This window comes from Magnolia sinica, chromosome 10, assembly GCF_029962835.1.
Source record: "Magnolia sinica isolate HGM2019 chromosome 10, MsV1, whole genome shotgun sequence".
Lineage (NCBI taxonomy): Eukaryota > Viridiplantae > Streptophyta > Magnoliopsida > Magnoliales > Magnoliaceae > Magnolia > Magnolia sinica.
The window spans coordinates 2,003,141-2,021,785 of record NC_080582.1 but is presented as its reverse complement, the minus strand read 5'-3'; the positions used below and the strand labels follow the sequence as shown (position 1 = coordinate 2,021,785).

Here is an 18,645-nt window from a genome sequence, read left to right as displayed (position 1 = left end):
GGACCTGCCTGGGCCATTGGATGGATAGATTAGTCTGGATTTTGGCACACAGCATGCTCGGATAGAACCCCACATGTTACATGGCCCGGATCTGTCACAAGTACAAAATCGGACGGATCGGATTCATTCGCGAGATTGATTTCTGTAATTCCGGCTATCTACAGCAAGGAACATCCATCCAACGGTCATGATTCAACATTGACACGGCCTCTTTTACGGAGGAAAATAAGCTGCACGGAAGTTCGGTGAACACCTCTCCACCGGAACATTTAAAACTCGCAGGAATAGGAAAAGGGGACTCGCTCTTTCATCGGTCGCCGGTCGGAAGGTAAGTCGCCCATACGGGGCCCGGTTTGGGTGGATTCCCGGATCACGAAGGTGGGTGGATACCTAACTGTGATGCCCACTGTGATGTATTTTCCTCACATCCACACCGTCCATCCATTTTGAAAGGTGATTTTAGGGCATACCCCCAAAAATTAAGCAGATCCAAATCGTACGTGGACCATACCATAGGAAACAGTTGTGATTGAATATCTACCATTACAAAAATTCACGGGGCTACCGGAACGTTTATTTTACATCCAACCTGTTGATAAGGTCAAAAAGACATGGATGAAGAGGTCAAAAAAATATCAGATTGAGAAAAAAACTTTTGTGGCCCACGAGAAGTTTGTAATGGTCTATTAATACTCTTTCCTGTATTATGGTCCGCTGGAAATTTGGATCTGCTTCGTTTATTGGCTCATGCCATAAAATGAATTTTTAAAGCAGATGGATGGCGTAGATATAATAAATATTTAGAATAGTGGGCTCCACTGTCAGGGATCCCACCCTCATCGGTGGATCCGGGGATCACCGAATCCTTGCCCGCCATACTAGTCACCATCGCTATATTGAGCAATAAAAGAGCGAGCCTTTAATTTCCTAACGCTCGCGTTTACTACTTTTGTTGAAGAGGATTCGGTCAGGTCGGGGCAACACCAGTGTCGGTCAGGCGTGACCGTGGGACTCATCTTGATGTATATTCTGTATATCCACGCCGTCCATCCGGTTTCAAGGCTCATTCTAGATTGTAGTTCAAAACATTCAGCAGATTGAAAACTCAGGTGGACCACACCACAGGAAAATGGAGATTGACCATTAAAAACTTTTTATGGACCACAAAATTTTTGGATCCAGATGATATTGAGTCTTTATTTCATCCAGTTCTGTTTGACCTTAACAACAGGTTGGATGGAAAATAAACATTACGGTGGGCCCTAGGAAGTTTTTAATGGTGACCGTTCAATCACCACTGTTTACTTAGTATGGTCCAAATGAGAGTTAGATCTAATCAATTTTTGGAATTGTATACTAAAATGAGCTGGAATAACGGATGGACGGTGTGGATATACAAATATTTTTCAAGGTGGGCCCCACGGTCACGGCTTTACCGAACTGGGTGTGACCCCTACCTGACCGAATCCTCACCCTTTTTCTCTTTTGGGATAAGATCGCGTTTCGCGGCTTTTTTTTCTCCCTCCCTCTCTCTCTGCTAGTCGATTTCGCCTTCCTCAGCTTCCTTCTCTCGATCTGGACTGGTGCTTATTTGAGATATTCAGGTTCATTTCTGTAATAAATGTTTTATTTCTTTGAGTCTATTTCTGTAATTTCTTTTCTTCGTCATTGATAGTCTGTTGATTTGAGGTCATTTCGGTAAATATTTTTTCTTTGAGCTTATATCGTAATTTTTTTTTTTTTAGTCTTGTTGAATTAGTCGAAATTTCTGTTTATTTTAAATTATTTTCGGACATAGATTAGGGTTTTGGTTTCATTTAATTGGATTTCATTCTCTTGGATTAAATCTCTTACAGTCAGACTCCTTCGAAAGTCTTCGTCGAAATTCCTGCAATTTTTCTATCATTTTTGGTACTTTGGTGGTGTTTGGTTCTCGCTGTAGCAGTTGGAGCTGGATTTCTGTAAATTTCATTAGATCTTGTTATCTTGGATTGATCCTACCATCGGATTCGTTGTAGATCTTATGGGTTGATTTTGTTGAAAATTTCTGTAAAATTTTAAATTTATTTTAGGATTTTGGTTAGCATTTTTCCTTTTCCCATCGTTGCAGTCAGGGCTAGGGCACTGTTTGATTCTTCGATCAGACTCATTGAAATTCCTGTATATTTTTAATCATTTTTCTGGGGGTATTTTTGTGGTGTTTTGTTCTTGCTGTAGTAGTTGGGCCTGAATTTCTGTAAATTTCATTAGATCTTATTCTCTTGGATTGATCCTACGGTCAGATTCCTCGTACCTCATGTGGTTTGTATTTGTTGACATTTCTATAAAATATTGAATTTATTTTAGGATTTTGGTTGGCGTTTGGTTCTCATCGTTGCAGTTAGTGCTAGGTTTCTGTGAATTTCATTAGATTCCATTATGTTGTATTGATCTTACTGTCAGATTCTTCAAAGATGTTGTGGTCATATTCATTGAAATTCCTGTAAAATTTGTCTATTTTTTTTTTCATGGTGAATTGCTCTTACCATAGCAGTTGGAGCTGGATTTTTTTGTAAAGTTTGTTAGATCTTGTTCTCTTGGATTAATCTGGTCATATTCGCTGTAGATCTTGTGGTCTGTGCTTGTTGATATGTTTGTGGAAGTTTGAATTTATTTTAGGATTTTGGTTTTTTTTTTTTTTTTTTTTCTATTGCTGTTAGGGCTGAATTTCATTAGATTCCATTCTCTTGGATGGATCTTACTGCTGGATTCTTCGAAGATCTTGTGGTCGGACATGTTGAAATTCTTCTATATTTATAATCAATTTTCATATTTTTGTTGTGTTTTGTTCTCGCTGTAGCAGGTGAGGCTAGATTTCTGTGAATTTGATTAGATCCCATTCTTATAGATTGATCTTAGGGTCAGATTTGTCGAAGATGTTATGGTTAAATTTGTTGAAAATTATCTAAAATTTTAATTTTATTATAGGATTTTTATTTGCATTTTTCTCCTTGTTGCACCTATGGCTAGATTTCTGTAAGTTTCATTAGTTTTCATGCTCTTGGATGGATCTTACATCCAGATTCCTCGAAATTTATGGAAAATTTTTAAAATTGAAATTAATATTTGTAGTTTTGTTGGCTTTCGGTTCTTGCTATAGCACTCAGGGCTAGATTTCATTAATTCATTATATTGGATTGTTTGTATGGTCAGATTCTCATGAAAGATCTTACAGTTAGCATCGTTGAATCCTCTGGAAGTTTTGAAACTAATTTTCATGTATCTATATTTTTATTTTTGTTGTTGTTGTTATTATTATTATTATTATTAATATTATATATATATATATATATATATATATATATATATATATATATATTTGCATTTTGTTCTGTCCATAGCAATTAGAGGGCTATATTCTTGTAAATTTCTTTTGATTTACTGTCATATTTGCCAAAATGCTTAGGCCGTCTGGTAGATGCCTAAAATTGAGTTCCTGACATTTTAGTTAATAGTAATTATAAATTAGAGATGAAGATCTTTAATACATGATTACTGTTAACTAAAATGAGATGAACTCATTGTGTATTAGAGATCAAGATCACTAATACATAATCACCATTAAATAAAATGAGATGAACTCACTTTTAGGCATCTATGAAACAAGGCCTTATAGTTAGGTTTTTGAAATTCCTGTAGGCGGTTAAAAACTATTCTGAATTTTGTCGTGATCTTGTTGAAACTGTAGATTAGATTTGTGTCAGTTTTACTATGTCTCATTCATATGGAAAGTGATTGGGGATTGAATTTTTTTCAGAAAGCTTAAAGGTTGTTTGGATGCATGTAAGATTTTCAGTTGTAAGTGACTTCCACCTGAAAGTTACTTTTAGGTGAAAGTCACTTGCATGCTGCCTGTTTGGATGTAAATTGTAAATCATTGATAGGGTAAATAATAATAATAATAATAATAATAATAATAATTATTATTATTATTATTTAATGTTTGGGTAACTTGTAAGTTAGTTATAGCTAAAATAGCATGCTGCCTATTTGGATGTAAACCGTAAGTCATAGGTAAATAGTTTTTGTGTTTGGGTAACCTGTAAGCTAGTTATACTTGAGTAGTTGTATATTCACATCAAACAAAGCTTATAATAGGAAATCACTCTAAAATATTTAAATCACATAAGAACAACTTCACATAAGATACATTATTGGTTGAGCTCATCTAGGTGAATCTTCGAGCTGATTCTTACGTTAAACCAATCATCAGGTGGGCCACAAAATGGGCCCACAAATTCAACATACCTATAATATGGATCGTCTACTTAATATAAGCAATAAGAAAATTAATAATAACAATAAATTCATTGTACGCATGGCTGCAAGGCCCATAAAGAAGCATAATCACAGTCAAGAGATTTGCTCACCCCAATGTACCGTACATTTGGGACTCACAATTTGAGTTTATTGGGCCATGTCATGGACACCGGATAATATAAATATACCATTTGATGATCCTTGTTATCCAATTATTTGCTATAAATTTGGACCAGTCCATTATGGGCCCACCATGATGGACATTCTGATTAGCGACAATAGGTGGGTGTGACCTTTACAGGTCAAACAAGTACAACATTTATTTATTTTGATTCTTTTACAAGCATTATTATATAATGCATCTCAAAAAAATAAAAATAAAATTCTAGTGGTCTCTAGAGCTTTTATTTGTCATGGATGGGGGACATTTGGAAAATCATTCACTAGGCAGGGGTCACTAGTTCATTCATCAAGTGGGCCACATGTGCAAGAAAAAATAAATGGTTGAAAAAATGATAACCAACAGTCTACATTTGAGGTACGCACATGCTTGACATGATTAATGGGCCGGGATGATTTTTAGGACAGGCAATAGGCCTCACCATGATGTATTTGTTATATCTACTTGTCCATCTGTTTTGCTAGTTCATTTTAAACCATGAACCCAAACATGAGGCAGATCCAAATCTCTAGTGGACCACACAACATGAAACAGTGGGGAAAATGATGTCCACCATTGAAACTTTCCTAGAGCCCATCATGATGTTTGTTTTCCATCCAACCCGTTGATAAGGTTACACTCACTTGGATGAAGGTAAAACACAAATATCAGCTTGATTGAAAACTTATGTGGCCCCAAAAAAGTTTTTAATGGTGGGCGTTCAATCCTCACCATTTCCTATGGTGTGGTCCACTTGAGATTTGGATTCGTGATTGGGACATTACGCGCACACGCACACTTACGCCGCCCCTCCTACGCACGTACGTACGTAGAAGGAGGACCCCACCATCGATCTGGCTCGATGACGATGTCCAGGGAGGGCCTCTTAGCTAGAAGTCAAGTTTTGGTTCAGAAAAGTGGCCCGATAATTAAAAAAAGCCCACCATGGGATCTCATGATCATGGCCCACTCGTCGGATTGGTTTTATATTTTAGGTTTTGCTTATTGTTATTATTTAGAACATCGTGAACGCTTTAGATTTTCTTGTTTGGTTTTTATTTTAGTTTACTTCATTACCAAGTAATAGGTGTCGCACATGGTGCGAGTTTTTGGGTATAGGGTTCTCCCTATAAATAGGCACCCCTTGTAGTTCTTTTGATTCATTGAAGTTAATAAAAAAATTCCTGCTTTATTTTTCTCCTCTCTTCGTGAGTTGTGGAAGAATTCAAAAGTGGGTGCGAAGCCCTCCCTTTTCGAAGGGCTAACTACCGTGGTGCGAAGCCACATCGATCCCAATTCACCCCCATCTTCCATCATTTTTTTTTCCATCTTCCCTCACCATCCATATTTCGAATTTGTCCTTTTGTTGCATCAGATTTTTTCATTACAGCAGGTTTCCAGATTTTGGCCCGCAGGCGAGCTGAAACTTCGGCGGAGCACCACGCACAAACCGTACATCGGATCGAGCTGAGATTTGAGAGTTTTTGAGTCCATCCTTGGCCGACCAGGGCCAAGGTGGCCTTTTTCTGAATAGTGAGCCCCACACACGTGCGGCCGGGATCACATGCACGTCCGTCTGGGCCATTGTTGCTGTGCACACGTGGGATCATCTTTTGGCTCAGGTTTTTATCCTCTCATAGCCGTTTTTCATGAATCCTAACCCTAGATTACATGATCCCTAATTGATTTGCCCCTTTTTATTACCTTAGGGTTCCTTGAATTGAAATTAGGGAATCCCTTGGATTAGGGACTGATTTTTATACATGAGTAGTTGATTTTATTTCCCTTTGACGTCGTTTGGTTTATAATTTTTATTGGTCTGTGTTAGCTTGGACCCGCATAGATTCCCCTTTAATTGAATGTTTGGATTTTCATGTGGGATGTGGAATTTGTGTGATTGTTTCTGAATTGGTGTGATCTAAGCCTGAAATCTTGCATATCATATTTAAATTCACGTCCTGCATCAAATTTGGTATCAGAGCTTAGGGTTCTTGTAGGAGAATTCATTACATGTTTAGGGTTTGGTTGTTTATGTTTATTACGCATCAATTCTCATCATATATGGTTGTTTAGAGGTCCATAAACCCTAACATAAGCTGCTAAAATTTTTTGTTATACCCTTATTTGAATTATTTTAGAAATTAACTTAGCTTTCTATTTCTAGGTTTAGAAACTTTCCTTTTCTGTTTTTTTTTTTTTAAGAAACAAATTTTTTAGAAACTTTCTTAATCTGTTTTTAGAAACTAATTTCCTTTCCTTTTTCTTTTTAGAAACTAACTTACTTTCTATTTTTAAAAACTTTCCTTTTTCTTTTTTTTAGAAACTAGGTTGCTTTTTTTAGAAACTTTTCTAATTTGTTTTTTTAGAAGCTTTCCTAATTTGTTTCTTTAGAAACTTTCCTAATTTGTTTTTAGAAACTTTCCTTTTTCGTTTTTAGAAACTAAGTTGTTTTTCTTTAGAAACTTTCCTAATTTGTCCTTTTAGAAACTTTCTTTCTTTTTTTTTTTTTAGAAACTTTCCTAATTTATTTTTCTTAGAAACTTTCCTTTTTCGTTTTTTGAAACTAGGTTGTTTCTTAAAAAAAAAAAAAAAAAAAATCTTATATTTTGACAACTATATTGTTGAATTTTGGTTGGCACCCTACATTAAACATGGAACAATTGCAAGAGTCACTAAACAAGATATCTCAGACGTTGGAGTCTATGATTAAGCGCTTGGAAATGAACCAATGCTGTGAACAGCTTGATGTACGCATCACCCGACTAAAGACCATCGCTAGGACAAACCCCACAATTTGGGTAGATGTCCAATCTCAAACAGGTGGCTTGAAGGATAGACCAATGAATGGAGTTGGCCAAGGAATCAGTTATGGGCGTGCACCCGTGTACCTACCCCATGAGGGATATCAAGACCACTATTTTGAGGGGTACAACATGTGCAACCTTATGACTTGAGAGAGTGCACCAGATGTTAGTGTAGAGTTACCCACTGAGGTCATTCCAGTAGTGGATGAGTTTCGTGATGTTTGTCCTGATGATCTACCGGATAAGTCCCCTAAGAGGGAGATAGCACACCAGAACATGGGACACCGTAATACCTACAACTGAGTTTACGTTGAATAATTTTGTCGATAGGTCCACAGGTCTAAGTCCTTGTGAAGTCGTTATTTATTATAAACCTAGGAAACTTATTGATCTTGTCCCTATGTCACTGTCCCATAGGCCGTCCGAGTTTGCAGAGTCTTTTGCGCATCACATTCATTCATGGCATCAAGAAATCAGGCAGAAGATCATGACTAATAATGAACATTGCATATTTTCTACAGACCAATATAAATGTTTCAAAGGATTCAATATTGGGGACTCTGTAATGGTCTGCATCAGGCCTAAGCGGTATCCTTCGAGGGCCGTTCGTAAGTTACACGCGTGTAGCGCTGGACCCATCAAAATTATAAAATGAAACGGTCTCAATGTGTATGAGGTAGATCTTCCACCTTCCATGGGAATTAGTTTCATATCCGATGTGAAGGATTTAGTTACTTTTTAGGGGACCACTGATACTTTGTCCGGCCCTTCGCCCACCTATCTTGATTTCCCATATTTATCCCTTGAACCATGGCCCCTTCCTAACCCATTTTTCCAGCCTCTACCTCCCATATCTACTTTTCCTAACCTTTCTTCCCAGCCTCTACCTCCCATACCTACCCTTCTCGACCCATTTTTTCAGCCTCTACATCCCATACCTACCCGTCCCGACCCATTTTCCCAGACTCTACCTCCCATATCTACCCTTCCCAACCCATTTTTCCAGCCTCTACGTCCCATACCTACCCGTCCCGACCCATCTTCCCAGCCTCTACTTCTCATACTTATCCTTCTCGACTCATTTTCCCAGCCTCTATCTCCCATACCTAACCTTCACACACCTAAAAAGGAAATAGAGGATATCCTGGACCATCAGATAGTTTCAACGTCGGACGGCGGGTTTCAGAAGTACGTGGTTAAATGGAAGTCACGCTCAGCTTCAGACAGCACGTGACTCACTGAGGAGGAGCTTCAGAGACTTGATCCTGACATCCTGGAGCGGTTCAGGAGTTTTATTTCGCCAGTGGCGAAATCTTTGCAGCCGGGGAGAATTGATGGGGACATTACGCGCACACGCACACTCACGCCGCCCCCCCTACGCACGTATGTACGTAGAAGGAGGACCCCACCATCGATCTGACTCGATGACGACGTCCATGGAGGGCCTCCTAGCTAGAAGTCAAGTTTTGGTTTAGAAAAGTGGCCCGATAGTCAAGAAAAGCCCACCATGAGATCTCATGATCGTGGCCCACTCGTCGGATTGGTTTTATATTTTAGGTTTTGCTTATTGTTATTATTTAGAACATCGTGAACGCTTTAGATTTCCTTGTTTGGTTTTTATTTTAGTTTACTTCATCGCCAAGTAATAGGTGTCGCACATGGTGCGAGTTTTTGGGTATAGGGTTCTCCCTATAAATAAGCACCCCTTGTAGTTCTTTTGATCCATTGAAATTAATAAAAAAATTCCTGCTTTATTTTTCTCCTCTCTTCGTGAGTTGTGGAAGAATTCAAAAGTGGGTGCGAAGCCCTCCCTTTTCGAAGGGCTAACTATCGTGGTGCGAAGCCACATCGATCCCAATTCACTCCCATCTTCCATCATCTTTTTTTTTTTTCCATCTTTCCTCACCATCCGTACTTCGAATTTGTCCTTTTGTTGCATCAGATTTCTTCATTACAGCAGGTTTCCAGATTTCGGCCCGCAGGCGAGCTGAAACTTCGGCGGAGCACCACGCACAAACCGTACATCGGATCGAGCTGAGATTTGGGGGTTTTGGAGTCCATCCTTGGCCGACCAGGGCCAAGGTGGCCTTTTTCTGAATAGTGGGCCCCACACACGTGCGGCCGGGATCACATGCACGTCTGTCTGGGCCATTGTTGCTGTGCACACGTGGAATCATCTTTTGGCTCAGGTTTTTATCCTCTCATAGCCGTTTTTCATGAATCCTAATCCTAAATTACATGATCTCTAATTGATTTGCCCCTTTTTATCACCTTAGGGTTCCTTGAATTGAAATTAGGGAATCTCTTGGATTAGGGACTGATTTTTATGCATGAGTAGTTGATTTTATTTCCCTTTGACGTCGTTTGGTTTATAATTTTTATTGGTCCAGTCCTAGCTTGTGTCGGCTTGGACCCGCATAGATTCCCCTTTAATTGAATGTTTGGATTTTCATGTGGGATGTGGAATTTGTGTGATTGTTTCTGAATTGGTGTGATTTACGCCTGAAATCTTGCATATCATATTTAAATTCACGTCCTGCATCAATTCGCCTCATGTTTGGGCTCACAACCTAAAATGTGCTAGCGAAACCAATGAATGTAGTGGATATAAGACATGTATCATAGTGGGGCCCACAGAGCTTAGGGGTTGCGAATCCCATCTCCCTTTTCTTGACACAACAGTACCTTCGCTCCCCCTTTTCTCGATGCAAAGGGGGGAGGGGGGTGGAGCATACCTAGGATTGCAACAGTCCGGGAAAGATGGAGAAAAGAGATGCCAACCGGAAGCACAAAAAAGAAGAAGAAAAGAACCTATTAACTTTGTCATTTTTTTTTTTTCAATAATCTTTGAATATTTAGTTGTTTTGTTCCTGCAATGGAACCTGGTGTTATATTTCTTTAGATTTCATTCCTCTTGATAGAGCTCATGGTTAGATTCTTCTAAAAGCTTGTTGTTAGATACATCGAAATTTCTCTAATTTTTAAAAATATAACTTCTTTGGGAGTAATTATGTAGGGTCCTGATTTTGATTTGAAGTACTTTCTGAAGAGAAAAAAATACAGTATTGGTCTGTGTTTGACTGGAAAGGGTGAAGGAGCCAAATATTGGGGGCCATGAATTATGATCATCCTGTCAGGGTTTTTTTTTTTTTTTTTTTTTTTGTTTTTTGTTTTCATGGGCACCCCCCATTAGTGGGGCCTATTGGGACAACGATTTGGATTGTTGAATGGTGGTTCCAACATGTACAGAATCTTTCATGTCAACAAACTTGTACTTCTAATTTTCCTTTCTGAAATGTTCATTGACTCATGAGCCAGATGCTGCCTTGAGAAGCTCCTTTTTGTTTTCTGCATTTGTAGCCCTTTCCATCTGTTTCATTGTTCTTGTTTCAATCATCCTCTTACCCATCTGGGTCAGTTATATAACTTGCCAGGTTCATTGTTTTATTGTACTCATGATTTTTTTGAACATTGTTTTCCATCTGCACTTCAAATCATTTATAGTTTTTTTTTTTTAATGGCTTTCTTGGATCTTAGTATGTGATGTTTATGGGGAGGACTTCTTATTATATCGCTGTTTTCTTGTTTTAGTAAGGAAGCTTCATGGCCAGCAAGCGAATTCAGAAGGAACTTCAGGATCTGCAGAGAGATCCTCCAACGTCTTGCAGTGCAGGACCTGTTGGGGAGGACCTTTTCCACTGGCAGGCAACAATCATGGGTCCTGCCGATAGCCCCTATGCAGGAGGCGTATTCTTTGTCATGATCCATTTCCCTCCTGATTATCCATTCAAGCCTCCCAAAGTCAACTTCCAGACCAAGGTATGATGAATGGCCTACCTTTTTTCCAGAACTCTGATTTATTAGCATAATTTATGTTGCAATCCCTTCCTTTATCAAATTTGCTTGTCTATTGTTCATCATCATCATCTAAGCCTTATACCAACTAACTGGGTCTGCTACATGAATCCTCTTCGGCCATTCCACCCTATCAAGGGCCACATAACTTCAGTTAGACCACAGCTCATCAAGTTTTTTCTATGCTTATGTATAGTGTGTGATCGATTTTACACACACACAATATATATATATATATATAGAAGTTTAATCTTGGTTTATTTATTGGATGTCAGCTATTTTTACATGGAGTAGAACATGTGTTTTTGGGGCTGGCTGAAACCTTTTTGGGGTTGGGCTGTTTATGTTTAGGTCATCTTGGCTGATCCTTTTTGTTTTTTTGTCCTCTTTGTCATTTTATTCTTTTCCTGCTTTTAGCAGGCTTCTAATAAAGTTGCTGTCGCTAAGCAAAAAAGAAGAAGAAAAAAAAAAGAAGCATGAACATTGCATTTTCCCAAATGTGCAAGGTTGAAAATTCTTAATTTGCCTTATTTTTGCCATAATTTTTATTCTGTTGGCTTAACTTTGATGCATCTGGTTAAAAAGATGCTAATGGCTTATCTTACCAAGTATGATAAATATCTTTCAAGATTGTCATATGACTCATATGGGCATTTGGTATTTAGCATTTTCTGAAGAAAAAATGGCTAAAACCATCATATCTTTCAACCCATGTAATAAGGAGTTACTCCATTTTCCAAAAACTGCCGCTTAGGCCATGCATTTATGCACAACTATTATGAAATGCTTTACTATGTTTTCCCTTTCGGTATTATTCAATATATATTTAGTATACGTCCATCTGTCTATATGCAATCTCTAATCCTTTATGCTTTTTTTCGAAGGTAAAGTTAATTTTATTAAAGAAGTGCTGTTGTAACGTAAAAATACAACTTACAAAATAAAAATCCAATATTCAACCATTCAATGCACAAACCCCATTCAACTAGTCCCATCGCTCTCATCAGTACCCGATCAAGATTTTGGCTTGCATTTTGAAAACACCTCCCATTACTCTCTTCCCATACTGCTCAAAGGCCTGTCAACAAACACAACCATCAAATGGCCCTCACTTCCTTTCTTCTCTCCACACCCATGCCAAGCCTGCAGGAACCTACCAACTGAAATTGGTATATCCCAAAGAAATATTGAATTTGATGAAATGGGACATTGGGTGAAGAGATGGTTGACTGATGCGACACTTGCGAAACACATCAAACACACATTAGGTAATATCATCCCCTGTTTCTAGAGGTTATCTACAATCAAAACCCTTTCCCTTCTAACTAACCAGCTGAAAGCCGCAATCTACGGGGGAGCACCGTGGGACCATGCATGTTTTGTATTTTTTGAATTCACCACCCATCCGTGCTAGTGGAGCATGTAGAGGGATCACACTAAGAAACGCCCAGATTTGTCTTTGAGCCAAATCATCCGATCCCTTTCCCCACTTACTAGGCAACATGGATGGATGTGGTTTAGTAACGAAGCAAGTTCAAGTACCTCTTCCTTACAAAGGAATAAGCAACATAAGAGGGACCACATCACACTATCGCTACAAGCGGAGAAGTAGCACACTACTGAAATGTTGCAAACTGTGGACAGTCGAGCAATTCTCAGGAACAGAGATTGCAAAGGCGCTTCCCCAACTCACATGTCCTCCCAAAAATGAATCTTCTCACCATCCCCAAGGCAAAAACCGATTTCTTCAACAAAATTTGACTTTACTGAAATAATTCCTTTCCAAATCGCCAAGGCTCTATAATTGAAGGAATTTGCTAGTGATCGTATCCCTCCATAATGTGCCTTCCTCCGTCCTAAACCTCTATAACCATTTACCCGAAAGTACATTGTTCATCAACCTCAAGCCCCTAATCCCTGCTCCATCATCATAGGACTTACACACCTCCCCCCAGCTTAACAAACAGAACTTTTTTTTTTCCTTCTGATCCTTGCCATAGAAAATCACGCCTCAGCCTATCCAGCCTCACTAGTACTGACTTTGGGCATCAAAATAGCGACATGAAACAGATAGGCAAATTTGACAACACTGCTTTGATACCGCCACTTCCACCTTGATAATTTTCCTTCAAACCTTGTCACCACTATATCCCACAAGTATTTCGCTGGTTTGCTGATGCAAAGAGGCAACCTGTCAACTAATATTTATCAAATAGTGTCTTTGAAAGTCATCATATGACTTTATGGATGTGTAAACCAGTGTTTTAAATAGCGAATAGCGTGTAGTGTAGCATTCATCCCCCTGAAGTGTGAGGCATAAGCTATATATCGTGCAGCTTACACTATAGTACTAGGATTTTTAATCAATGTTGCACTTGGTTGCACCAATTTCATGATATTTTGCACCAATTAGACCGATTGATACTAAATTTAACAAAATTATGCAACATAAAGTGATTGGAAAGGGCAATGATTAAGTATAAAGGTAGAGAGAGGGTGGGAGGGAGCATTGAAAAGATTTCTAAATTTTATTGAAAATATTAATTAATTTTAACGTTGTAGTGAAAATAACTTGTAATGTGAGCTACGTAGCATGTGGCGTAGTCTGTGTAACATGTAACAGAAATGAATGTAACAATCTCATTTTATTGAATTTATGTAACAATCATACTCTATCATCAAAAATTGAGCTTGTTGGGCATGTTTGCCATGTTGACAAGGGCTATTTGGTAAAAAAGATCCACTTAATTAGTTTTTTTTTTTTTCCGTGTTTTTCTGTCACTTGTAAATTTCTTTATGTATGGTTTTAACTTGCTTCTCTCTATCTAGATCTATTTTCCTATATTGATCTTTGCAAACTAAACATTTATATAATGGGATATGATTTTTTATTTTTTTTAACATAGCAAAAGAATGCTATCTAAGAACCAATCCATCTGAATCATAGTTGAACAGCAATGTGATTTAAACTGAAGAAAGAAAGAAAGAAAAAAAAATAAAAATCAAAGTAGATCATATGGTGGGTCCATATTCGATCATCATCCGATCATGAACGTACAGTGATGGAGTCATGTATAGCTTTCTTTGGACTATCATCATGATAATGACAATATGTATAATGTAGTGTTGGGAATTTTGCATGTGCTTGTATCTGTTGCTTGTAACCATATGAATCTATGTTACCTAGTTATTGGTGTTCATTAGCAATTCACAATGTATCTTGTCATTTTTTTCCCTTCACTTCGTCATTACAATTTTATAATATTTAAACTGTTTTACTATCTTTCTGTTTATTTTATGACTTTGATAAAAGCAGAAATGAATGTATTTTGATTTTGTTGTTGATAACCTGGATTTTAACCATGTACCAAGCAAGGGTGTTGCTGAGCCAACAGTGTGTGTATAAGCCATAAGCCATCCCATCTACTTGCAGCCACGTGCCTGCGTACACACAAGCATGAGATCAAAGCCGTCCATCAGGTGGTACCATCATTTGGTTGCTCTAAAAAATAGGCTTGTCCATTCATTAGATGAGCCACAATTTACAAAAGAAATAGAGATGGATAAGAAAACTTGGGCAAGTTTTTGTAAGCTGGTCTCCTCCCAACCTGATGAGCAGACTGGCCCGATTTCCTAGTGAGGGGATCTATATATGGTGGGATGCACATGATGCATGGCTTTGATCTCATGCTGATGTTCCATGCTGGCACACATGGCAGCGGCACATAGAGTCATACAAACTTATAGGCATGACAAGCCTCTCAAAATAATTATAGTTGAAGATCATTGTGAATTTTTCTTTTTAAAATCTAGAATAACTGCAAGTAGAGATACGATTCTGTCTATCCTAAGATCAATGAAACGAATCCAGAGAAGGGTAATTGTTAGAAGTTTAGTTGAGCTTTGCTAATCCTGTGTGTGCCTCTTACACTCTTATAGGCATAACAAACCTCTCAAAATAATTATAGTTGAAGATCATTGTGAAAAAAAGTTTAAAATATAGAATAACTGGAGGTAGAGATACGATTCCATCTTTCCTAAGATCGATGAAACGGATCCAGAGAAGAGTAATTGTTAGAAGTTTAGTTGAGCTTTGCTAATCCTGTGTGCACCTCTTACATGCCACCACCTTGCCCATGTGGAACATCCAAACAGTCCACTAGGTATGCCCCACCAGACCAATGATTGATAACTGGGTTCAAGAATCACCAGTCTACTCGATCTGCAGGGACTTGCACGAAAACAGGATCAATAGACAGTTTTAAAAATCACCAACGGTTCCCATTCGATGTACGTGTTGCTCGTCTGATATTTTAGCCAAAGGCCATCTACTATGGTGGGGCTGACCTGATGCATGGCTTGGATATCCATTCTCATGCCGGTTTTGCATGCATCGTGGCATGTACAGTTAGGTACATGTTGGCTTTGCCGAACTCCACAACAGTATATGGTTAAACAATTGACATGTCCATGCAGTATTGAGTTCCATTGTCATGTACAAAAGTATCGTAGCCATTGATTAAACTACCCTTCTGTTCTTTCATTTGAGATGCTTCTGCATTGAATACACAGGTCTACCACCCAAACATAAATTCCAATGGCAGCATCTGCCTCGATATCCTTAAAGAGCAATGGAGCCCGGCTCTGACCATATCAAAGGTCCTCCTCTCGATCTGTTCCCTCCTCACCGACCCCAACCCAGACGATCCGCTCGTTCCTGAGATCGCTCACATCTACAAAAACCAGACAAGCCGATATGAGGAAACAGCGAGGGCATGGACCCAGAAATATGCCATGAACTGACAGGATTTCCTGAAAGGAAAGAGAAGGAAACCCCAAAAAACTTTACAGAAGAGTGCAGAACAAATGAAAAGCTATACCAATGTGTATAATGTGGTTGGATTTTTGTACATTACTACTGCTGTTGTGATGGGATGTGGAGCTTTTGTGATATGTATCTATGATAGTAGATTTTCTTCTCTTGAATTCTTTGAGAATACCCTGTTATTTCATGTGGGGGGCACTGTCTCGTTTCTCCCTACTGAGAAACTATGTTATAACCGTTTGGGAATTTCTTGTACAGCAGTATGTAGGAATAATCCTACTATTTTGAAGGGTTTGTTTAATGCCAGTGGAGTATAATGGTGGGACGGGGATTAGCTACTGAACCCGACAGTTGCTACTGAAGCGACGTCACCTTGATCCATATATCAAGTGGTAGACCGAGTGAAGGATACCTCGTTTCAACACTGAGGTCTTGGTATTGATCCCTAATGGGCGTGGCTAGCAGTGAAGTGTGAACTGACAGTGGGGTGTACTAACGAACTAACAAAAAAAAGAATAAAAAAGCAGCGTCATCACGTTCTGTGGGCCTCACCATGATGTATGTGTTGTATCTATACCATCCATGCATTTGGAGAGATTATTTTAAGGCATGGGCGAAAGAATGAGGTGGATTCAAAGTTAAAGTGGACCCCACCCCAGAAAAGTTGGGACAGTGACGCCCACGGTTGAAACCTTCTTAGGGCCCACCATGATGTTTATTTGAGATCCAACCTGTTTATAAGTTAACACAGACCTGAAATAAGGGAAAACACAATTATCAGCTTGATCGAAAACTTCTGTGGCCCAAAGAATTTTTTAATTGTAGGCGTTCAATCCCTACTGTTTTCTGTGGTGGGGTCCACTTGAGCTTTAGATCTGCCCCGTTCCTTGTCTCGTGCTCTAAAACCATATCTCCAAATGGATGGAAAGTGTGGATACAACATATACATCGTGGTGGGACCCACAGAGCGTGGTGACGTCACTTCGTGTATAAGTATTCTCAGCTGCTTTTCGGCTAACCGAGCTGTTTCTTGTGGACCCTATGATTCCATAGGTCAACATTCCACGTTTGATGTGATGCATCTTGTCGGATGGTTGGGATGATCTGACAGGGGATGTTTGAAGCATGCCCCACCGAAGATGGGGTCTAACAGATGGATGGTCTGTCTCCATCAAATGGATATGGTATGGGCATGACTTCGGTCAGTCCGCAATGTACGCCTCGTATCTCCCACCATTTACGGACTTTAGGACTATCACCAGCATTTCAGAAATCAGAATTTTCAAAAGCTACAAACTTTTATACTCTGGCTGAGTGTGATGGATGATACTCAGGCACTTACGAGTTACTGTGGCATACAGGTAATTCAAACTAAGCTGTCCAAATTATGGGATACGGATTGCCTGCGACCCCTGCTAACTTGGACGCAGATTGCGTACTCACAATGATGTATGTGTTTTATCCACGCCGTTCATCCATTTTGGGTCATTATTTTTAGGTCATCTGCCAAAAAATGAGGTATATTTAGATATAAGGTGGACCACACCACAAGAAAATAGTGGTGACTGAAGGGTCCCATTGAAAACTTCACAGGGCCCACTGTAATATTTATTTTCCATCCAACCTGTTGATTAGGTGAAAAAGACCTGTATGAAGGGAAAAAACAAATATCAGCTTGATCCAAAACTTGTGGCCCTCGGGAAGTTTTTAATGGTGATTTTTCAATCACCACCGTTTCATGTAATGTTGTCTACCTGATATTTTGACCTGCATCATTTTTTGGCTCATACCCTAAACTGATCTAGCAAAATTAATGTACGGCATGGATAAAACGCATACATCATAGTGGGGCCCACGCAGCACCGTCCAGTAGCGATTCGCTACTGACAGCGACAGTACGCAAACCGCGTCCTGCTAACTTTCTGCAGTCGGAAGCTAGGTGGGGTCCACTGCATTATTTGTGAGAAATCCACCCCCTTCGTTTTGCGCATAATATTACATGGAACAAAAAAAGAAAAAGGAAAAAGAGGCAGATTAAAACTCAAAATAGGAAAGTGGGGAGGTATATGCCTATCTTTGAAACCTTTCTGGGTTTATATGACATCTAAATCGTCTGTGAAGTCATTTCTACTGGGATGAATTGAAACCCAAAAAGTATTTGCCTAATGTAAAACTTCTAGACCGGCAAATGTTTCAACAGTGGTTATTCAATCCTCACTTTTTCTTGTTGCGTGGCCTAATCGAGCATTCGACGTGCCTCTTTTTTGGACTCATGACATGATATGAGGCGGCAAAATTGATGGACGGTGTATATTTCCCACAAGATTGTTCAACTAATCTGATTTTGAAACCGTGGCTTATGAAAAGTAAATTGGATTCAACTGCTGATGTGGCTAGATTTGATTGGCCACGTACCGCTACCAAAGATGGACTCATGTTTAAATAGTACTTCAGGAGATGACTTTCAAACATTATTTGCTGACGTCATCCAAATCTCAGCACTTCACGAAGCAATGTACGGAGGTTCCGGACGTAGATTGCTTACTGAATGGCTACTCGAGTTGTTTAATGGGCCCCACCATGATGTATGTACTTTATCCACGCCGTCTATCCATTTCTGTATTTTCTTATAATCCACGTCTATGTGGCCTAATCAACAGCTTGGATGGCAAAACGACAATGCAGTGGGCCTTAGGAAGTTT

The 18,645-nt window shown here is 39.0% G+C and overlaps 1 protein-coding gene across 3 annotated transcripts; it reads left to right on the top strand.

Moving 5' to 3' along the window:
- The first annotated feature begins 1,434 nt into the window (after window positions 1-1,434).
- LOC131257733 (ubiquitin-conjugating enzyme E2 5A-like) lies at window positions 1,435-16,232 on the top strand. 3 transcript variants are annotated; one of them, XM_058258556.1, is made up of 3 exons: window positions 1,435-1,583; window positions 10,855-11,082; window positions 15,691-16,232. In XM_058258556.1, the coding sequence occupies exons 2-3, from the start codon at window positions 10,867-10,869 to the stop codon at window positions 15,919-15,921; spliced, it is 447 nt and encodes a 148-aa protein (XP_058114539.1). In that variant the 5' UTR covers window positions 1,435-1,583; window positions 10,855-10,866; the 3' UTR covers window positions 15,922-16,232. The 3 variants fall into 3 exon arrangements, with proteins under 3 accessions (XP_058114539.1, XP_058114538.1, XP_058114537.1); XM_058258555.1 differs by having other exon boundaries at window positions 1,455-1,604; XM_058258554.1 differs by having other exon boundaries at window positions 1,457-1,614.
- Window positions 16,233-18,645: the final 2,413 nt, after the last annotated feature.